Source organism: Grammomys surdaster, unplaced genomic scaffold, assembly GCF_004785775.1.
Source record: "Grammomys surdaster isolate TR1022 unplaced genomic scaffold, NIH_TR_1.0 100, whole genome shotgun sequence".
In the NCBI taxonomy this organism is placed as follows: domain Eukaryota; kingdom Metazoa; phylum Chordata; class Mammalia; order Rodentia; family Muridae; genus Grammomys; species Grammomys surdaster.
Genome location: NW_021604579.1, coordinates 4,490,011 through 4,512,200, shown reverse-complemented (window position 1 = coordinate 4,512,200; position 22,190 = coordinate 4,490,011). Strand labels below are relative to the sequence as shown.

The following is a 22,190-nucleotide window of genomic DNA, read 5'->3' as shown; positions in this document are numbered from 1 at the left end:
TTGAGGGCAGCTACAGCGTACTCAAATAATTCTTTGTTTACCTGAAGTCGTGCCTGGTGCCTAGCTCCACTCCCAGCCCCTGTGCTTCATTTGATTTAGTAGTAGCGAGTTCAGCAAGTGGCATTTCCACCTCTAGGATGATGCTGTGCTACTGGCCTGGGATAGCTATTTCAGAATCAAGCTTTAAAAAAAACCTCACATTTCTTACCCCAGGAACTTCACTCACTCTGAAGGCAGGTCAGCAACTTTAACTGTAATGCCTACAATGAGAATATATCCATCTCTTTGTTGTGGAATTGTATTTAACTTGGTACTTGCATAGGATATAGGTGTAATGTCTATATTTCCACCTTTAGGAACATTTGGTTCATGGAGACCAGAGTGGTAAAAGGTTACTTTCAACTCTTGCTTTTATAAAGGATGGCTAATGCCAGAACAAAGGAGGAAAGCTGAGCAAACACTGGGCAGGATCTCACTAAACTGCCCAGGCTGACCTTCCTCTGCCTCAGCCTTCCAAGTAGGTAAAATTATAGGCTATGTCCCACCTTCTCAAAAATATTCTTGTGCCGGGCAGTGGTGGTGCACGCCTTTATTTTTTGTTTTGTTTTTTTTCCCCGAGACAGGTTTTCTCTGTGTATCCCTGGCTGTCCTGGAACTCACTCTGTAGACCAGGCTGGCCTCTGAACTCCAGGCTGTCAAGAACTTGTTTCAATAAAACTAAACAAGACAAATGTCCCAAAAGGCACCTGAGCACACACCCACTCTCCTACCTGTCTCAGGGCTACGGCAAGATTATCGAAAAATCAAAGCCAAGTTGGGTTGCAGAGAAGGTGCACTAGAAATTGGAAAAAACCCCCGCTGCTTAGTTCCCAGCACCCAATCAGGTGGCTCCTAAATATCTGTACTCCAGCCCCCAGGGATTCAACATCCTTTTCCAGTGCCTAGGGTGGGTGCACACAGGTAGTGAGAAGGGAGGGCACTGGCTCAATAGGTTAAATGAATGCTCACTGCCAAGTCTGACCTAGATCTGATCATTGGGACTCACTGAAGTTTGTCCTCTGATGTCCAGTGAGGGGCCAATCCCTCTTCTTACAGAAACATCTTAGGACTGGAGAGACCACTCAGGAGTTAGCACCCACAGCAGCTCACCACCAGTCAGGGACTAAGGGCACTGCACACATGTGATGTACATCCCAGCTGGCAAAATACCAAACACACGCAATGTAAAACAAAAACCACTCCAAGTCCTGTGCCGAGACCAAGGGGGCAGCTCAACTGAGATTAGGATCAGAAGGCCACAACACAACACCTAAGCCAGAGAACAGTTTACAAATGCACACCTCCCTAGACTTAAGCTGGAGGACTGCTCAAGGCCTGTCTCTAAAAATAAAGCTGGTCACTTGTGACTCAATGTTTTTTATCCCAGCACTCACTCAGGAGGCAGAAGCAGATGGAGGTGGATCTCTTTGAGTTCGAGACCAGCCTGGTCTACCAGAGTAAGCCCCAGATAGCCAGGGCTACATAGAGAAACCTTATCTCAAAAACAAAACACTTCATTATTAAGTCAGGAATGATGGCATCCCATAATCCCAGCTGAAAAGAAAAAAGCAAACTTTGAGTTCAAGGCTAGCCTGGTCTACACTGTGTTTCTGATCAGACATCAAAATATAGTGAGACCCCCATCTCAAAACACAATCGCCAGGCGGTGGTGGTGCATGCCTGTAATCCCAGCACTTGGGAGGCAGAGACATGCGGATTTCTGAGTTCGAGGCCAGCCTGGTCTACAGAGTGAGTTCCAGGACACCCAGAACTACACAGAGAAACCCTGTCTCGAAAAACAAAAACAAACAAAAAAAACCCACAATCAAGCTTTAAAACCCTAACCTTTCCCAGTCAGCTCACTCCCTTCTGTTTCTGACAGGTAAACTCAGCTACTGCCCCAGTGCTGGACCTGCCCAGCTGCAATGCCCTCCTCCCCCGCCCCGAGGGCCACAGATGAACAATCTAGAACTGGGAGCAAGCTCCTGCAGCACAGCTTTCTTTAATCTCAGCTCACAAGAGGCAGTTTATGGACCTTGGAATTCCAGGAGAGGCAGGACCAAAGACTTCACCCCAGAACTTCCCTCCCCTCAAAACAAAACTTTGAATTGCTGGGAGACTGGACAATAAAATACTAATTGCTATGCAAACATGAAGATCTAAATTTAGACCTCAAGCACCCACTTGAAAGCCAGTACAGCAGAGCACACCTGCTGGCAGTCCTAGCATCAGAGGGGACTCCTAGAGCTCACTGGCTCAATTCTGGCTAAATTAAATTGGTATCTCAGTTTAGAGACCCATTTCATAGAGGACACTCCTCTCTAATCTAACCTTCACACCCATGCCCCACCCAAAGAGAATGTACTGCATTTACCTTGGGAGGGGGAATCTCATTTATAAGTGAAATAATTCAGCAGAATCAAATATTTGCTGTTAAGGCTATCAATAAAATAGTCCTCTTAGATTAGGTGGATCTGGATCTCTTGAGCTGCATTCAGCCTGGTGTGGCCAGCCAAGGCCACCAATTGGGACTGTGCTTCACCAAAAACCCCTAAACCATTAACCTTATTAATTTCCAGTGACGACATGGGTTTTAATCTGTGATAGTTTTACATAATTACCAGCTGCACAGTCCTGCTGGGTGCTCCCCGAGACCTTTGTACGATTTTGGATTCTTTACCGGTAACTCGAGTCTACCAAAATCTTGGCCACTGGCAAGATTCTCAATGTCAAAGTCCCTAGACTTCCCAGAAACCTGGCTGTAGGTATAGCCAGCTATGTGCTTAACACTCAAGATTAATGCCTAGCACACACACAATTAAAAAATCCTTAAATTCAAGTCAACAAAGGAAAGGAACAGCCTTTTTCGCCTGATAATACAAGCACGATTTAGACAGAACCCCAATATTGTTAGAACTCAGCACAGTAGAGTTTATTAGCCTCTGCCACACCAATCCACACTCAAGTCCAGGGGAATTCTGGCTTCACTTTAAATCGTTCTCAAAACAAGTCTGGCTTTCAAGGACTGGGCCCCTACAGTACAGCTGCACAGTGAAGATAGTTTCCTCAGGTTTGCTCACAGAGCAGGAAAAAAAAAATCTATCCAAACACCCAGACAATATACATATAACAGCAAACACCTTTATTACACGAGCTATGAAGGATGGTTATTTGCCTTTCCGGGCTTTGATCTTCCGCAGATAGAACTCCAGCTCCTTGCCTTCGAGCACATAGCCATCTGCTCTGCCACACTGGCCTGGTCTTGAGGCAATACAGGCTGAAAGAGAACAGGCAGTCTTCAGTAAAAGGACAAGAGGCTCCACACCACATACCTGCCCTACCTCTTAGAAGCCCACACTAGCTTGCTATTCAGAGGGCAGGTGTTGAGGCCGACTGTCTCCTCAGATACACTTCATCCTCACTTAGAGGTCAGCAGCAGAACTGGACAAAGTTCTCATCACTGAGACAGCACCAGCCAGGGCATTAACTCTTTCCCTCCAGCTACACCCCGCTTTACTTGTGTTTGCTCTCTGCACTCCATGTACCCCACTGAACCTGGGGTAAAACACCACACCACCAAGTCCCAGCTCAACACCACCACGGCCATCTCACCGAGAAGCTTGCCCTGCTGGAACTGTTCCTCCAGAAGACTGCTGATTTTGGCATTCTTTTTCCTTTCGTCATATTTCTTTTGAATTTTCTTTGATCGTTTTTTGTTTAAAATCTCTTCCTCCTCGGGAGTCTGAATAAAAAGAGTATGAATGGGTTTGTCACCAGAAAGGTCACAAGCTTTCTTGGACCCCCAAAGTCCTGATGCTTGCCTTCTTCAGCACTAAACTATTCATCTCATTCCTTCAGTAGCAGAACTGGACAGTATTTTCATCACAAGAAGGCAGCCCACCCCCAGCCCCTTACAGGAAAACAACGCACCAGTTTGGCCCCCTTCTTGCGGCCCAGGGGCAGTGCATAGTGGGACTCGTACCACTGCCGGTACGGTGTGCTGTCAATGAGCACAATGCAGTTCTTCACCAGGGTCTTGGTGCGGACAAGCTCATTATTGGATGCATTGTAGACAACATCAATGATCCTTGTTTTTCGAGTACAACCTGCACATAAAAAGAAATCCATAATCAAGGGACTGGGGCATTCAATGTGTTCCAGGCCCAAATGTGACATCCAGTGTACACACACCTACCCACCTCATGGCTTTACCTCCCTTCCCCAACAAGGGCTGAAGGGAATACCCGGTCTCAGTACCTAAGCTCTTCTCCCAGCCCCTCTTTATTACTGAGACCTTTACCTCTCGTTGCAGGAGTTAAAAAAAAGAATTCTCCAACTACCTCAAGGTCTTTAAGCAAGGAACAAATTCAAACACTTCAACACCTACTTACACTCAGAGCCCCAGGAAAAGTTCCCCACATCCAATCTCAGAGCACGGTACTTCTTATTGCCCCCTCGAACTCGGACTGTGTGTATGCGGCGAGGGCCAATCTGGAAAGTGCAAGAAGACCAGGACATGGTCATCAAGAAGAGAGGGGACCAGGTGAGGAACCTGAACTGGATGGAGGTAACAGTCAGTGTAACTATGACAAGTCCTCGCATTGGCAAGTGGTACACAGGTGACCAAGACGGCCATAACCACGCCTAAGGATACTTTTTCATCACCCTAGTTACCTCCAAAAAAGAAAAGCCAGATCCCTCAAACCCAGGAGAAAAGTCCAGTAAAAAACACACCAAGCGTGCAGTACTTGTGTGAAAGGAACCCATTCCCTAGGCCCCGTCGGACCCTAAGGTGGTGATTGGGGCGCACAGACCCCGCTCTTCACTCAGGACGTGGACCCGTACACCATGCCCAGTCCCCAGCACTCAGAAACCAGAGCCCTACAAAGGTGGCCACAGCCACTCGTGTACCCCGCAACCACGCTCCAACGCAGGGGAGGGTGGTCTCTCCCAGGCCTTAACCCCCCGACTCCCGCACGCACCTTAGTGTTGGCTGCAGGCCGTCCCAGCTCATACTTCCGCTTCTTGTGGTAGGGTTTTCTCTTACCCCCGGTCTTGCGGCGCTTGTGCCAGTTGTCCCGAGAGATGCCTGTGAGTGGGAGCGAGGAGGCAAGCCTGAGCAACCGGGCCTCGGTGCCGGCGACTTATTCCGCTCCCGAGCCCAGCGCCGCGCGGGCCGCACGCTCAGCTCTCCAAGGTTGGCTTCCCCACGACACAGTCGGGAGTGTGCAGCATACCCAGGTGTCATCATCCGCGTGCGGCCCGCGGCAGCCATGTTGGATCGCTCGCAGCCCCGACTCCCGGAGGCGGCCGCAGCGATCTCGGGGGCCCAAGCCCACGGCAGGCCCTTTCCACGGCTGCTCGTGGCCCACGGTCGGGTCGAGCATGCGCCTGGCTGGGCTGTGAGGCAGGATGGAGACGGATGGAGCTCGCTCCCCGCGGCCCGGCCCGGCCCAGAGCAACACTCACCCATCGCTCGGCGCTGGCTGGAAAGAGGAAGCGCAAAGCTTCACGGTCCGGTTTCTAAAACGCAGCCCCGCCTTCTTTACGTCTCTTCCGGCTGCCGAGAAGGACCTCAGCGATCCTGGGACGCAGGCACGGGGGAGGATCCTGCGGCGTGCGAACTCACGCGGACCCCGCCTCCAGCCCCTTGACCTTGGGCGTGCGGAGGGCGGGCCGCTGCGCTTTAAGCTGAGGTGATAGGGCACACTTACCAGCTGTTGGGCTTACATTTTGTCCTTTAAAAAAAAAATTTTTTTTTTTTTGAGACAGGGTCGTAGACTAGCCTCCTGTAGCCGGTATTAAAGGCGTAGTCACCGTTCAGTGTGTGAATGTGGTTTGTTATTTTTAAAATTACACATGGCAGGGCACGGCGCACGCCTTTAATCTCAACTCACCGGAGGCAGAGGCAGGCGCATTTCTGTGAGTTTGAGGCCAGGCTGGCTATATAAAGCGAGTTCCAGGACAGTCAGAGCTTGTTACACAGTGAAACTCTGTCTTAAAAAATTTAACGAGAGATAGGATTACAGTGTGTGTGTGTGTGTGTGTGTGTGTGTTTGTGTGTTGTGGGGTGGAAGTGTGGGGACAGGGAGTTCGTGACTTGTGCATGCTGCTGCTAGGAACAGAAGCTGTTGGATACCAGGCAACACTCAACTCAGCTAACCCCAGCTCTGTCTGGAATACATCTTTAAAGATTTATTTATTTTATTTATATGAGTACATTGTAGCTGTCTTAGATTCCATTATAGACGGTTGTGAGCCACCACGTAGTTACTCAGGACCTCTGTAAGAGCAGTCGGTGCTCTTAACCACTGAGCCATCTCTCCAGCCCTGGAATACATTTTAAAAAAAGATTTATCTTCATTTTACAAACATTGATGTTTGCATTCCTGTCTGTGTTACAGATGGTTGTGAGCTACCGTATTGGTGCTGAGAATTGGACCCTGTCCTCTGAAAGAGCGACCAGTGCTCTTAACTGCTGAGCCCTTGAACACATGTATGATGAGAAAGAAATACTTTAGGTACAGCTACTCAATCCTGTCTAGTCAAAGCAGGTATAAAAAACAGTAAATGTGGGGCCAGCAAGAGAGTTCAGCAGCGAAGGGTCCTACAGCCAAACCTGAAGTTTGATGCTCTGCATTTACACAGTGGAAGGAGAGAACAGACAAGTTGTCCAACAACCAAATAGCAAATGAGTGGTTGTGCCCTGTGAATACTTGCATTTGAGTTTCATGTAATTTTCTTTTCTTTTTTCTTTTTTTTTTTTTTTGGTTTTTTAAATACAGGGTTTCTCTGTGTAGTTCTGGCTGTCTGTCCTGGAACTCACTCTGTAGACCAGGCTGGCCTCAAACTCAGAAATCCGCCTGCCTCTCCCTCCCAATTGCTGGGATTAAAGGCGTACGCCGCCACCACCTGGCTCATGTAATTTTCAAGTTCATGTCTTAAAAATAAGTTCCTGGGCTAAGGGGCCCACAGACCTGATAAGATCAAAATGGAGGGTTTAAAGGGGTCTAACTCAAGTGGTATAAAGCTTGCTTAACATGCCCCGAGTGGTAAGTACTCAGTGGTAGAAGAAATATACTTTTTTTTTTTTAAAGCCATGGTTTCTCTGTGTATCCCTGGCTGTCCTTGAACTTGCTTTGTAGACTGTGTTGGCCTAAGACTTAAATACCTGCCTCTGCCTAAGTACTGGGATAAAAGGTGTGGGCCAAGTAAACCCAGCAGGGTGGTGGCTCATGCATTTATTCCCAGCATTTAGGAGGCAAAGGCAGGCAGATCTCTGTGAATTTGAGGACAGCCTGGTCTACAAAGTGAGGCCAGGGCTATTACACAGAGAAACCCTGTCTCAAAAAACCAAAACGAAGAAAAAAGAAAGGTGGAAGCCTGAGTCCTTCGCTTCTTAAAAATAGTATCTCAGCTGGGTGGTGGTGGCGCACGCCTTTAATCCCAGCACTTGGGAGGCAGAGGCAGGTGGATTTCTGAGTTCAAGGCCAGCCTGGTCTACAGAGTGAGTTCCAGGACAGCCAGAACTACACAGAGAAACCCTGTCTCGAAAAAAACAAAACAAAAAAAGTATCTCATTCTTTAGCCCAGGCTAGCCCTCAACTGGTGATAATTTTCTGCAATGCTGGGATTGGAGGTTTGACCCATTGGGCCAGACCAGACTGTCATATCCTCTGGAATCGGAAATACAGGAATTGTGAGCCACCTAAGCACTTTTTTTTTTTTTTGGTTTGGTTTTTCGAGACAGGGTTTCTCTGTGTAGCACTGGCTGTCCTGGAACTCACTCTGTAGACCAGGCTAGCTTCAAACTCTCGAACTCAGAAATCCTCTTGCCTCTGCCTCCCAAGTGCTGGGATTAAAGGAGTGCACCACCACCGGCCGGCTAACACTTGATGCTTTTGAAGAGAACCTGAGGTCAGTTTGCAGCACTAATCTTTCCGGAACTAAAAGTGTTTGTTTTTAATTTCCTTTTCAGATTGCGAATTGCTGCCTGCTGTGTAAGAGACACACATGAATTTTGTGTGATCATATACAGGGTCAAGTCCACCTGTGTACAGAGTGTCAGAACTTCTACTTTTCCAATTAGGACCCTTCACACCTTTTTCTTGCCTAATATTTCTGGGCAGAATAATGCAATTGTGGATAGAAATAATTTTTAAAAAGTTAAGTTTTCTTGAGCCAGGCCTGAAGGCACAAACTTGCAATTTGCCTTCCAAGTGCTGGAATTAAAAGTGTGTATTACCAGTTTTTTTTTTTTTTTTTTTTGAGGGGTGTTAATACAGGGTCTTACATGCTGCCCTAGAACTCACAGTAGCCCAGGTTAGCCTTGAACTCCTGGTAATCCTCCTGCATCAGCCTTTTTTTTTTTTTGGTTTTTCAAGATGGGGTTTCTCTGTGTAGCCCTGGCTGTCCTGGAACTCACTCTGTAGACCAGGCTGGCCTTGAACTCAGAAATCCACCAGCCTCTGCCTCCCAAGCGCTGGAGTTAAAGGTGTGCGCCACCACTGCCTGGCCTGTGTCAGCCTTTCTGACTTGCAGAATTATAGGAGAGCTACCACATGCAGCTTTTCTGGATCAGTCTTAACTTGGAATGTACCATAGTATTCCTGTGTATTTGAGGACAGCCTGGTCTACAAAGTGAGGCCAAGGCTATTACACAGAGAAACCCTGTCTCAAACCCTGTCCAGCAGCAGCTGAAGCACTTCAGTGGTGAAGAGGAAAACACTAATCTGCCACATGCAAGTCAGAGCCACCACCTATGCACACAAGCTGGATTTGCAAGCTCTTGGTCCAGGAGACTGAAAGTCATGAACAAGAGACAGTTTGTAGAACATCACAGATTGCAACCATAGCCAGGTGTCCAGCAACTTCTGCAAGATGGGTGCCATGCAGAAGCAAGTCTTGCTCAGCAGTCAAAGATCCCTCAGTCCTTAGCTCAAAACTATAGGGCCCAGACCTTATAGGAACCACTTCCTTGATATGGCTGGGAGATCTAGCATCCATCGAAATGGTCTGTGGCAAGAAGTAACTTCTGTGTACCACACAGAAACTGAATGGAGGATTTTAGGAAGGTTTAGCCAGGCCGATTTCCCAGAAAGTTGCAGGTGTAAACCTCGTCAGTCCCATCACAGGAGAGGCAAAGCCAAGGACTTTCACCCCTTGGTTTGTGGGCTGAGTCACTGATTGTGTTACCCAATCTGAACACATTGCCTATTAAATCCTGTAGAAACACTTCTTGATACCACTTGCTGAATTCATTCTGACAGCTAACCCTTTAGTGCCCAAACACCCCTGCCTTTAAGCTTGGTTCCTCAGTCCACCCAGCAAACTTCTATGCAAAACCATAGTAGTGTTCCCTTCAGATGCCTTTCTGTTTAGGAAATCAAGCGTTTTCTTGTCGGTGTTACCAGTTCTTCAACATGTCCTGAGCAGACTAAGCACAGGCTATATTTTAGTTAACTGCAGAAGCTGAGGCAGGATGATTATGAGTTCGAGGTTAGGTTAGAGACTTAGTGGGACATTGACTCAAAGGTAAACTATATAAAGGGGCTGGGAAGACAGCTGTAGCGTGCTTGTCTACCATGTTAAATCCCTGCTGCTTTGTAGCTAGGGCTATAGAACAGGAGGCAATATTACTCTAGCCCCATTCACTAGAGTTCCTGACCCCAGAGCCTGGAGCTCAATACATACACATCTATGGCGGGCAAGCCAAAGGTTGCAACTCTATCCTGTTGCTGAAATCATAGGTGTGGATTTGGTTTCTTAGGGAAAAAAAAAAAAAAACAGAATCAGAGCCCAAGGTGGTAGCACTGTCTTTGGACTCAGAAGGCTCAAGACACACTATAGTCTTCTGATAATCACACAAAATCTTTTTTTTTCTTCTTTCTTTATTGCTAGGTACAACATATAAATACATAAAAAGCAAGAACTAGAGGTGCTCTTAGGCTTCAAAAACAAAAGCAAAGAGGTCTTAAAAACATGAGAGTGCTCAGACCAAGGGCGATACTGCAGGCCAGACGCAGCAGGAGCGGACAAGCACTGCTTCTCTTCCAGAACCTGCACCTCGCAGTCTCTACCAGCAGGTGGATGCGGTACTGGGAAACTACGCAAACAGCGCTCCCCTCAGACAGGGAGAGGAAGCACAGTCATGAAAGCTCCTTCTTCCTGCTCCACACTGAGGAAAAGCACATCGTCTCTCCCCAGCTTTCCTGGGCATGATGCCCCATATTTGACATTTACCGAACCTGTCCAACTCAGTCCCTAACCAAAGCTAGAAGTTGCCCAAAGTTTTCTGGGGAGGGGAAGAGGCTAGTGTGATACCAAACAGATCTTTATTTGAAGTCATCATTGGTGCCGTTTCTTGCTGTTTATTTGTCTGCTAGCCTGTTCTTCCAGTTGCATGGCCAGGCGCAGGGCCTTGATGACCTCTCGAAGGGCTGAGAAGTGCTTAGCCTGGTTAGCCTGCTGTGTCAGGGCAGATTCTGCCTTGTTCACAAAGGTCTCCAAGTCATAGTCTGGCTGATCCGTCATCTCAGAGAGCTCAAGCCAGTCTGGTCCTTGCTGCAACAATAGGGAGAACCCAGTCAGCATAAACTCATAACCCTCCAGCAAGTCATACACAGAGCTCAACCAGATACATCAGCGGGAGGCCAAACCTTCATTCTCCCTCCTGAAACCCTTTCCTCAGGAAATCCTCAGCCTGGGCCCAGTGTGGTGGTGTATGCCTATAATCTCAGCACTCAGAGGCTGGAGAACCAGGAGTTCAGAAGGTAGGGCTGGAGAGACAACCTTAGCTCAATTCCCAGGAGAGAACTGACTCCAAGTTGTCTTTTGCCTCCTACACATGTACTGATAACCACCCACCCAAACAAGAAACTAAAAAGAAAAAAATATTTCCGGAGCTTAAGGACAGCCTAGGCTTCAAGAGACCATTGGCTCAAAACAGCAATAACCAAACCAAACCAAAGGAGACCCTTAGCTTGGACTTAGCGTCTTCCCACCTAAGACCTACCCTACGTCAAGTGACTAACGTCATTGGTCCTGATCCTAGAGTCAGAAACTGGCTGTGCAGTGGCTGTGCCTTTGACCCCAGCACCTAGGACGCAGAAGCAGATGGGTCTTTGACAGGCTAGCCTAGTCTACAGAAGGAGTTCCAGGATAGCCAAGGCTTCACAGAGAAACTCTGCCTTGAAAACAAAACAAAAGGGCTGGAGAGATGGCTCAGTGGTTAAGAGCACTGATCTTCCAAAGGACCCAGGTTCGATTCTCAGCACCACACGACAGCTGACAACTCTCTAACTCCAGTTCCAAGCGCTGTGACACCTTCACACACAGGATATAAGTAGGCAGTATGCCAATATGAATAAAATAAAAATAAATCATAGAAAAAAAAACAAAGTCAGAAACTGGGATGACACCTTCCTTCCTCCCTTTCCTTGTGACAGGGTTCATGCAGCCCAGCATGTATGGAGGAGTGGCTTGAGCTCCTGAGCATGTCACAAGACACAGCTGACGAGCCTCCTGTCCTCGGGCAGACAGACCATTCAGGCCTATCGGCCCCATGTTTGTTTGAGACAAGAGCTTACTTGGAGCGGAGCCTGGCCTCCAACTCTTCCCAACTTTGCTGCCCCAGTCTCTCAAATGCTGGGGTTGTAGGTGGAAGCCAGCTCACACGGCTCTGCTTCCCTCCTTTTCTTCCTCTCCACTGACATGAGCTGGGCATGGTGGCGGACACCTGAACCCAGTACTTGGGAGACTGAAGCAAGTGTTTAAGGTTATGTAGCGACTGTCTAAAAGACAAACCAGGGGCTAGAGAGGTGGCTTGGTGGTTAAGGGAACTTGTTCTTGTAGAGGACAATTTCCAGCACATAACCAGTTCTAGAGGATCTAACACGCTAATCTAACCACCACCTTGGGTATTAGGCATAACAATGAAACACATAAGTATATGCAGGCAAAAACATTCAAACACGTTAAAAATAGAAACCAAACAGCCAGCCTATGCTCTGACCACAGTGCCACTTCACTGGAGGCTTCACCTAAAGCAAAATCAAGTCTAAGCCTGTGGTGTGAGCCCCACTGATCTTACCTATCGGTCTCCCTGTGCTATCTGTTCACAGCTTGTGCTTTGAGCACAGTCAACTCTCACGTATCCTGAAAGGGCCATGTATTTTATTGCAGAGTCCTGGATGCCATAGGGCACAGGGAAGAAGATGTGTCTGTACACTTAGTCTTCACAACAGTGTCATAAGTGCCCCAAGTTCTTTCTGCTTGGCTGTCTGCCACTGTCAGAAATGCTTCTGATTTCTCCCACAGTACCTCCCTTGGCTGGACGTGGTAGTACATGCCTTCATTCCCAGCACTTGGGAGGCAGAGCCAGGGTTGTTATACAGAGAAACCTTGTCTCAGAAAATAAAAACAGAAAAACAAAACAAAGCAAAAAAAGGAGCACCCCCCCCCTTCTTGGTTCTGAGTGATGCTGCAACTATGCTGCAGCTATAGGGGCCTAGCAGTTAGTCCCCAAAGACCACACTATGTCTTCCCGGCTTAGAGAAAAGGAAACAGACTCCGTGAGACTAAATGCTTTTCAGCAGGGAATAAGCTCACCAACATGAGTGAGGTGTTCTAGGACCATGTGTCACTGCAGAGCCGGGACATTCACTGACTGACAATCCCTTATATGAAGGACCCTCTGCACCCTAGTCAGCAGCACCATGCCACAAGAGAGCCTGTATCTCCGTCGAGGTAGTCATGAACTGTCCTAGAAGAGCAGCTGGAGACTGAGGCGAGCTGGCTGTACAGTCTGCCCTGTCCCACTCCAACAGAGCCACAGGACCAAAGCCCAGATTATGTTCCAGGGACAGAGCTGAGCTCTGTGGGCTGTGAGAGCGCGGCCTGCCAAGCCCTTCTTGGCGGGGCCGGTCCGCACCTGTATGATCTCCCTGAGCTCTTCCATGGCCCTCTCTTCCAGCTCCCTGATCTGAGTCATGGCTTCATTAAAGCTGGACATCTGGGAAGACAGCTCCTCTTCTTCCTTGGAGAACAGAAGGCCAAAGAGGGAGACAACAGTGTAAAGACTGTGGCCCAGGGTCCACCTCAAAAGCCACATTGTATCTTACCCTCCCGCCTTACATTGCCAGCCAGAGAGGTCCCATTAGAGCTGGCTTCCATCTCTTCTGTTTCCATCTGAACTGGCTGCTCTCCACTGGGCCCGCTGTGGGGACTCAGCTCCTTGACTCTGAGGAAATAAAAAGGGCTTGAATGTCCCAGCAGCCCCCTGGGCACTCACTACAGGAGTGTACCACCACTCAAGACAACAAACCTTAGGGATCCAAGGGGTGAGCAGCAGCTAGGCTTCAGCCAAGGAGAGGCTGCAGTGGACATGGGAAGAGCCTCCGATACTATTAATGGAAAAGGACCGGGGCAGACTAGCATGCAGCTGACCTCCACACATTTACTGTCAGATTTACTGTTTATGGAGGACACTCAGAGGTCCCTGGGGTGCCTATCTCATCACCACCACCACCACTCCCTGTCCGTCCCACCTGGATGTAGGCCCTCATACCTGTCTGCGTATCTCAGCGTGTTTAAAGTGTATTCACAGGAGCTTATGCCTGGTGAGATCATGGCGATCTGAGGAAAGAGAGAACACATATTAGAGCTGAGAGTCAGGGATTGAGGGCACAGGACACTCTGCCCTGGAGAAGGTACCAGGAATATCATCCATCAGGTGAGACTGGCAGGTGAAGTGCATGTGCTCTGCCAGGCAATTTGTTCCTGGGAATGTAAACTAGGGCAACTTAAAAACTGGCTCCAGGGGGCTAGGGAGATAGCCTAGCAAGTAAAAGGCTAAATTTGACCCTAGGACCTACACCGAGGAAGAAAGAGTAGACTCCTGTGAATTGTCTCCTGATTCTCACATGATTACCATGGCATATGTTCATATGCACACACTTACACAATAAACACATCAGGCTTGATGACACATACCCTTTAATCCCAGCACTTGGGAGGCAGAGGCAGGCGGATTTCTGAGTTCGAGGCCAGCCTGGACTACAGAGTGAGTTCCAGGACAGCCAGGGCTATACAGAGAAACCCTGTCTCGAAAAACCAACCAACCAACCAACCAACCAAACAAACAAACAAAAGAACATCTGTTCCTGCAAAGGACCTGGGTTCAATTTTCAGCATCCATATACGGTCATTACAACCATAAGAACTCCAATTCCGAAGATTATTCACCCCCCTCTCAACTCTGAGAACACCAGACACATCTGTGGTGCACATACATATGCAAGCACAATATTCCTACACATACATTTAAAAATATGTATTTTTAAAGATTTATTTATTTTCTGTATATGAGTACACTGTAGCTGTCTTCAAACATACCAGAAGAGGACATCAGATCCCATTACAGATGGTTGCTAGCCACCCTGTGGTTGCTGGGGATTGAACTCAGGTCCTCTGGAAGAGTAGTCAATGCTTTTAACCACTGAGCCATCTCCCCAGCCCTAAATTTTAAAAATATATTTAAGCCAGGCGGTGGTGGCACACGCCTTTAATCCCAGCACTTGGGAGGCAGAGGCAGGCAGATTTCTGAGTTCGAGGCCAGCCTGGTCTACAGAGTGAGTTCCAGGACAGCCAGGACTACACAGAGAAATCCTGTCTCCAAAAAACCAAAAAACCAAAAAACCAAAAACCAAAAAAACCCAAAACAAACAAACAACACCCCCCGCCAAAAAAAACAAACAAAAAAGAAAAAGAAAAAAGGTTGCCAAGTGCAGTGGTGACTCATGCCTTTAATCCCAGCACTTGGGAGGCAGAGCAGCTGGATCTGTGAGTTTGAGGCCAGCATGGTCTACATAGCAGTGTCTAGGACAGTCAAGACTACAAAGAGAGACTCTGTGTCAAACTCCACTCCCCAATAAAGAAAAGAGGCTCCCAAATGGTGTGGTACATCATATCTATAATCCATGTAACCAGGATCATTGTGAAATTGAGGCTAGCCTGTTGTATCTCAAAAACAAACAAGACTAAAGGTTCCCGGTATGGGTCTTCATGTTGCCCTGGCTGGTTCTGAATAATACTCCATCTTCAGCCTGTCTAGTGACCACAACTACAGGTGGGCCACCAAGCCTGGCTAGGTTCTGTTTTTAAAGCTACCCCTAATTATATTCTGTTTCTTTAATTTCCTTTATCAAAGACACATCTCAAAACTTGGTGACTCCTGCTCAGGTTACTCAATCCCTGAGGCAATGCCTCAGAGAGAAGGGTTTACAGCTTAGACAGAAGGCTCAGGGTAAAATACTTGGCTAGGCCTTTGAACTCTGGGTTCAATCCTCTACATTGACAAGAGAGGGAGGAAGAGAGAAAAGTAGTACTAACTAATTAATTAGCACACTAATAGTTACTTAGTATTAATTAACACTAATACTAATAGAGACAGAGAAGTTGATCCATGACAAGGCCCTACTCTGAGGGAAGAGGAGAGGTATGCTCTGGATAGTGTCAGATCTCACTTAGCAGGACCTGGAGACTAAGCAGGAAGGAAGACCTCTCCGTAGGCGTGGCTTCTGCCTTTAATCCTAGTGCTCAGGAGGCAGAGGCAGGAGAATCTCTCCGAGTTTAAGGTCAGCCTGGTCTACAGAGCGAGTTCCAGACAGCCAAGGAAACACAGAAAAACCATCTTAAAAAAAAAGAGAGAGGAGGCTGGAGGATAGCTCAGTGGTTAAGAGCACTGACTGCTCTTCCATGAGGCCCTGAGTTCAACTCCCAGCAACTGTGGCTCACAACCATCTGTAATGGGATCTGATGCCCTGTTCTGATATGTCTGAAGAGAACAACAGTATACTCATACACATAAAATAAATAAATCTTAAAAAAAAAGGTGGGAATAAAGTCACTCGAGGCTTAGAATAAGAGATTATATGGTAGGAGCCATGAACCCAGACGGAAGCTGTGGAAAGGAGAGGACTTCCTTCTGCATCTACTAAGGTTCACTTCCTGAATTCTAGAACCCTTTCTCCTGGTAAGGGAGCAATGACTGTCCTCAAACCAAGAGCTGCACCTACAGAGAGCGGGTTCTTTCCTCCTTGCCTCTAGGCAACATGAAGGCTGCAGGTGTGAAGGCCAGCTGCTCAAGAGTCTGGGAACCCAGGCAGCGGAGAGGTGCGGAGCTCCCTGCCCCACTCTGGGTCTTTTGCAACTCCACCTGCAAAGCCACCCCACTCACCATGCACGTCCTTGAGTTCTCCCCAATGAACGAGTCCCTCAGCACCTGTGTCAGCTTGCTCTCACGGAATGGGGTATGAGCCTTGTTCTGTCCCAGCGCCCGGATGCACTCCTATGGAGCAGCAGAAAAAACTGGAAGCTTCTCTTCACTTCTTATGCGGCCTACTCTCTCTCCCTTCTCAACTGCCTGCCAGGCTACCACTAGCCCGGGCCTGCTACCTTAAGAGCCAGGAGCGACTTGTTAATTTCTGCTCCCTCCATGCGAGTCTGCCGGTCAGCACTAGATGTGTCGGCCCCTCGTTCATTCCCTGCCAGATCCACCAAAGAGAATTTGCCATGTAATCTCCCTTTAGCTCGAAGAAGAATCTGGAAGCAGGCGTGGGAGCGGGAGGAATTGGAGTTGGCAAATGTTTGTCCAGAAGTCCTATTAAAAGGAGGGAAAGGCAAAGAAAGGTTATAAAGTTCTGGGAGCAGTATCCCCAGGGACCCCTAGGGTCTACACTATCCCAGGGCCCAACAGTGAAACCCATGGTAAAGGAAGAATATCAAGCAGGATCTTAAGAAGTCCTGTGTCTTCCTTCTCTAACCTCGACTTTGCCCTCCAAGACAGTAGCTCTTAGCAGAGTATTTTCCAGGCAGTCAAATCAGACCTGCGCCTGTGCTGGGGCATTAGCAGACCTCAGACTCATGAAGATGAAGAGGGGCTGACGGCCACAGAGGAAGGAGGCTAGGTACTTGTGCAAACTAGGGTTCTTGTATGGATGGAGCTATAGCAGAGCACCTGCCTCACATGTAAAGTAAGGCTCTGGGTTTAATCCCCAGCACTGGGAGGAAAAAAATCTGAGCCCCGCAACTGCAGTGCTCCACTGCACATGTCAGCACTCCCTGCCTTCACAGGGAGGTACCATGGTCTCACTACTTCAGCCCAGAACAGATGCAGGGCTGCTAATTTCTTCCACAAGAGAAAACAAGAAGCTCACAGATCCCAGGCAAGAATGCCTGTCAGTAAAGCCTGCCTTTGTTAGATTTAAGCTGCTCTAAGCTTGTCCTTGAGGCCCTCTGGGATTATCTGCCCAACTGAGGTCCCTTAAGTTAGAGGCCACAGCTGCTGTGCTGAGTGGAGCTATGGAAAAGAGATGGTTTCCCCTGCTCTCATGCCTGTGTCTGCATCTGAGGTCTCATTCCCTGAGCCTGGAATTATAAGTAGTTCCCTCCGCTTGCCAGAACTCTGACCTGCAGGCGCTGCCCATGTTGATCATCTTGATGACATCGTCAGCACAGGTAACCAGGTACTCCTGCAGTCCCACAACCTGCACCTGCTGTTTGCTGTCCTCCAACACACGTAGCTTGGCCTTTTTGTTGAGGAGATCAAACACCTGTGCCAGGCAGAGAGCATAAGCTTAGGTCCATAGGAGCTGGGTACCCTGACCTTCCTGCAGAGCTTGCCCCAGCCTGGTCAGGTGGCAGAGTATTTACTGACAGGTAACAGACCAGTAGTAAGTAAACTCGTTTCCATGACTCACATCAATGTCACGACTTTACTAGCTGTACCAACCTGAGCGAGTTACTAAACCACTCTAGCCTATTCAGTAGTCTATAAAGTTGAGACTACTAAAACCAAACAAACAAATCAAAAAAACTACAACAGTAGCCGGCCAAGTGGTGGTGCTACACTTCTTTAATCTCAGCACTCAGGAGACAGACAGGTGGATCTCTGAGTTTGAGGCTAGCCTGTCTACAGAGCAAGTTCCAGGAGAAAGAGAGAGATCCGGTCTCGAAAAACGAAAACTAAAAAGAAAGGAAAGACTAGAACAGAAGAGTGCTTAGCACAAAATATCCCATTAATTATGTTAGCTACTATTGAGGTCTTGTTCTACAGAAGCCTCTACAAGAGTGCAGACGATAGAGGGTAGGAGGAGGGATGGAGGAGGCATGGACATAAGAATATACAGGATGGGGAAAGGAGGACTTTAAGAAAGGTGGTGGTCTCTGGGCAGTGGTGACGCACACCTTTAATCCCAGCTCTTGGGAGGCAGAGGCAGGCGGATTTGAGTTCGAGGCCAGCCTGGTCTACAGAGTGAGTTCCAGGACAGCCAGGGCTACACAGAGAAACCTTGTCTTGAAAGAAAAAAAAGAAAAAGAAAGAAAGAGGGGGGGGGCAGAGAGGGAGAGAGAGAGAGATAGGTGGTGGTCAAGTGAGGAGGACTGCTCACATACAAAGCAGACCTCTCACCTCAGAGGGAGCCTACAAGAGGACTTCTGCTCTCCTTATTGAGCTTGGCTGCCCCCTCACCTTCAGAAGACAGGTCCACATACAAGGCAGAATAGCCCTGAAGGCCTACAGCTAACAGGATGTCTGGCTTAAGTAACTTCTAGCCATCTTCCAAGGTTTTTGTCAGTTTACCTTCCCATTGTAGATCTCGAAGAATGTCACATAAACCTCCAGGTTTAAGTTCCGGTATCGAGGCTGACTCTTTAGGAGGAAGACGTCCCGGGCTGGAAGGAAGAGCCTCCCTAAGTAAGCAGCTTGCTGTCCATGCCCAATCCCAATGTAGCCAAACAGTTTACTCACAAGCCATTGCATAGATCCCTTTAGATGCATTCTGACTTTTACCAGACAGGTCTCCACCCATTGTCTGCAAAGGAAAACAGCATGTGACATAGCCCAGCAGAGCACAGTGGCTCTCCCTGGAGACAGTAGCCCACACCAGAGCCAGGAGGCTGGGCCTACTAAAGTCTCTCTCTGCATCTGGCATGGCAAATGCTAGTGATTGGCATCTGTCTTCCTTCTCAAGAACTGACTGCTGCACAAATAGAAGGCTTTACTCTGCCAGACTGAAGTACTCACATGTGTCTTCCCACTGCCTGTCTGTCCATAGGCAAAGCATGTTGCTTTTCCCCCTTCAAAAATTGTCTGTACCAGTGGCCTTGCTGTGAACCTAAGACAAAAGATAGAGCAGAGGAAGTGCATTTGTGTAGCTATCCCTTAGAATCCAAGCGGCACTGGTTATGGGAGCCCCACTGATGTCAGCACATAGCTGCTGGTCAAATCACTTCCTTTGGTTTCTTGTTTTTCTCTGGGTAGAATCCAGGGCCTAGCATGTACTAGGCAAACACTTTATTTCTGAGTTGATTCTTACTCAAAGTCTGTTATATAAAATGGCATAATGCGCCGGGCGGTGGTGGCGCACGCCTTTAATCCCAGCACTTGGGAGGCAGAGGCAGGCCAATTTCTGAGTTTGAGGCCAGCCTGGTCTACAGAGTGAGTTCCAGGACAGCCAGGGCTACACAGAGAAACCCTGTCTCGAAAAACCAAAAACAACAACAACAACAAAAATCAAAAAACAAAAAAACAAAACAGGCATAATGTTAGCATAGTAATTATATACATTATTACATTACACATCTCTAGATGATTTATATCCTAATAAGATAGAAATGTAATATAGTTCTTACACTTTACTGTTCAGGGAAAAAAATGAAAGGAACATCACTCCGGACAGACACAACAGTTCTTTCTAACTTTTAAATTACATATATTTATCTGTGTGCATGTGGGTTGGTGGCATGGTTGGGGACAAGTCAAGGTCAGTGGACGACTTATGGGAGTCAATGTTCTCCTTCCACCACACTTAGCCTGGGGACCCAGCTCAGGCCATCAGGCTTGGTGAGCCATCGCACGGGCCACTCCTTTGGAAGCACTTTCCCTCTGTAGTTGAGTCCACAGCAACTCAAGAACACGGAGGGAAAATGCATCTGTTTGCAAAATGTGCTCCTAGAACATGGTCCTCTGTAGAGCTCCAGGTCTTTTGTTTGGTTGACTTTTCGAGACAGGGTTTCTCTGTGTAGCATTGGCTATCCTGGAACTCTCTGTAGACCAGGCTGCCCTCAAACTCACAGAGATCTGCCTGCCTCTGCCTCCAGAGTGCTGGGGTTATAGGTATGTGCCACAAAGCTGGGATTCTAGAACACAATGCTGGTCTTAAAGTCAAGACCTTTTACCTCAGCTTACACAGCACTAGAAGTATAAGACTGCACCTCCCAACTTCTCTAAAAAGGAAATGTCTGACAAACCCAAAGCCTTTAATGCTGCGGCTTAGCTGATAAAAGTGCTTTCTACACAAGTCTGCACTCTGGCTGGGAGGAGAGCTGACTTCTCAGAGCTGTCTTGACTCACCCACACAGACGCCATGGCACACTGTGCCCATCTCCTCCTCAAGCATCTGCACAAACACACCTCACCACCAACCCCCTCCCCCAAACCTTTATTAAGAATTAAATGCTAAGATGGAGAGATGGCTCAGTCATTAAGGGCTAAGGTCATAACCAAAAATATAAGCTTAAATGCCAAGTGGCGTGCTGGACAGAGTAGATGTGAAGTTACCGGAGTCTGGTAAACTCATGTGGGTAATGAGGTAACTGCATAAACCACTGGAAGTGGTAATCTCAGCACCTGAAAGGCTGAGGCAGGACTGCCATGGTTCAAGACCATCTGAGCAACATAGACAGGTCTAGGGTAGCCTGGGCTACAAAATGAGCTCTTGTTCTAACAGAACATCAGAGAGAATGGCTGGCGCCTACCCATGGGCAACGTTTCACTCATGAGTTATCTAAGGCTGGGCTGCTTGCTATAGCACAAAAGGTAACATGTCAGACCCCAAACTGGACCTGATTGTTATAGGGGCCAGAGCTCCTTAATCAGAGCTGACCCAATAAAACTCAACAGACCAGGGAGGAACTCAACAGCTGATGTCAGACAGAGAAAGACTTGGGGGAGAAAGTGGCCATGAGGAAGAAAAAAAACATAGTAAAGGGACTGACCTGTAGACAACTTCGTTGGAAGCTGTTTCATCAAAGGCAAAGTCAAAGCAGAAAGCCTGGTTCTCCAGGTACTTCGTTAAGTCCACTTTTAGCTTGGGTTCATGCACCAGGAGGAGACACTTGCTGGGAACAGAAATCACATCGATTTCTTTCTTGGCCAGCTCTGCAGAAGGAGAAGATTTCAGGGGATGCTCCCTGAACAGGGACCCTCCTCTCAGTCAGCCCTCTACTTCCAACTCGACAGCTCACCTTGTTTATTCAATGGGCGCTTCCTGACACAGACACAGATCCTGTGCTCTTCAATCTGCAAGAGGATGAGGGAGACAGCCAGAGGGAGGTCGGAACAGTACCAAAGCAGAGGACAAAGAGACCTGATACTAGAATCCTGCTAACCACTCTAGGGTACAAGAAAGTCATTCCGAATGCCCCCTGCTTCTCTTACTCCACGGCCTCCAAGGTTTCAGCACTACTCGACTAGCCTTTAGCAGTCAGGCCAGCTTAAAGCAGAGAGCCTCATCTGACCCTTAACTACTGCCCTCACTAAAGTATTTAAAAACGAACAAAAAAACCTAGCTGACAAGAGCCCAGTGGGCAAAAGCTCTTCTGTCAGGACGGATGATGAGTGCCATACCTGGAACCCACAAGACAGGAGACCCAATTCAGGAAGTTGTCCTTTGACCTTTTCCAGGTGTGCTATGGCATGCACACATGTGCACATACACTCAGAATTTGTTTTGTTTTTTTAAGGCCAAGTTTGACAGCACATACCTGTAATCTTAGCATACACTGAGAGTCTCAAGAACAAAAACAACCAAACAAAAAAACACCCAGTAAGATAGCTCAGCAGGCACAGGCAGTCAGGACCCCAAGCCTGATGACCCAAGTTCAACTTCTGTCACCCACATGGTAGAGAACGGAATCTTACACATCTGTCTCCCATGTAGGAATGAGCACAAGTACATTCCTGATGGTGCAAACAAATATAATTTAAGGACATTTGTAACTAGGTGTACTGGCATGTACCTATAATTCTAGCACCTGGAAGACAGAGGGAGGCAGATTTATGTGAGTTTAAACAAGTGTAGTCTACACAG

At 47.9% G+C, this 22,190-nt stretch overlaps 2 protein-coding genes and 4 non-coding genes across 7 annotated transcripts in view; all 6 read right to left on the bottom strand.

The window, feature by feature from the left end:
- Window positions 1-2,946: 2,946 nt before the first annotated feature.
- On the bottom strand, window positions 2,947-5,579 carry Rps8 (ribosomal protein S8). The gene is made up of 6 exons (XM_028786607.1): window positions 5,509-5,579; window positions 5,022-5,128; window positions 4,431-4,530; window positions 3,970-4,145; window positions 3,652-3,781; window positions 2,947-3,316 (listed from the first exon to the last, which is right to left on the bottom strand). Exons 1-6 carry the CDS (start codon window positions 5,510-5,512, stop codon window positions 3,207-3,209), a joined length of 627 nt encoding a protein of 208 aa, XP_028642440.1. The 5' UTR covers window positions 5,513-5,579; the 3' UTR covers window positions 2,947-3,206.
- On the bottom strand, window positions 3,436-3,505 carry LOC114639702. Its single transcript, XR_003714049.1, has one exon. It is a non-coding gene; the product is annotated as a small nucleolar RNA SNORD38 (small nucleolar RNA).
- Window positions 3,862-3,929, bottom strand: LOC114639710. Its single transcript, XR_003714050.1, has one exon. It is a non-coding gene; the product is annotated as a small nucleolar RNA SNORD38 (small nucleolar RNA).
- Window positions 4,608-4,711, bottom strand: LOC114639718. Its single transcript, XR_003714051.1, has one exon. It is a non-coding gene; the product is annotated as a small nucleolar RNA SNORD46 (small nucleolar RNA).
- On the bottom strand, window positions 5,217-5,295 carry LOC114639694. The gene has a single exon (XR_003714048.1). It is a non-coding gene; the product is annotated as a small nucleolar RNA SNORD55/SNORD39 (small nucleolar RNA).
- A 4,313-nt stretch (window positions 5,580-9,892) lies between the features above and the next one.
- The window catches only part of Kif2c (kinesin family member 2C), a 24,371-nt gene continuing 12,073 nt past the window's right edge, over window positions 9,893-22,190 (bottom strand). The window contains exons 9-20 of one of the 2 annotated variants that reach the window (XM_028786127.1): window positions 21,346-21,400; window positions 21,097-21,259; window positions 19,124-19,214; window positions 18,848-18,911; window positions 18,680-18,771; window positions 17,509-17,651; window positions 16,495-16,699; window positions 16,277-16,387; window positions 13,607-13,674; window positions 13,174-13,279; window positions 12,971-13,075; window positions 9,893-10,602 (exon numbers count right to left, since the gene is read on the bottom strand). In XM_028786127.1, the coding sequence (XP_028641960.1) occupies window positions 10,387-10,602; window positions 12,971-13,075; window positions 13,174-13,279; window positions 13,607-13,674; window positions 16,277-16,387; window positions 16,495-16,699; window positions 17,509-17,651; window positions 18,680-18,771; window positions 18,848-18,911; window positions 19,124-19,214; window positions 21,097-21,259; window positions 21,346-21,400 (1,419 nt within the window). In that variant the 3' untranslated portion in view covers window positions 9,893-10,386. The remainder of the gene's footprint in view (window positions 10,603-12,970; window positions 13,076-13,173; window positions 13,280-13,606; window positions 13,675-16,276; window positions 16,388-16,494; window positions 16,700-17,508; window positions 17,652-18,679; window positions 18,772-18,847; window positions 18,912-19,123; window positions 19,215-21,096; window positions 21,260-21,345; window positions 21,401-22,190) is intronic. The other variant, XM_028786136.1, reaches the window with a different exon arrangement.

Excerpts from the sequence above, each read along its gene's own strand:
- Rps8 (XM_028786607.1), bottom strand. Across the intron at positions 4,146-4,430 it reads CTTTTCCTGGGGCTCTGAGT|GTTGTACTCGAAAAACAAGG; the intron begins GTAAGTAGGTGT and ends TTTTATGTGCAG. Across the intron at positions 3,317-3,651 it reads CCAGCAGGGCAAGCTTCTCG|CCTGTATTGCCTCAAGACCA; the intron begins GTGAGATGGCCG and ends GTTCTCTTTCAG.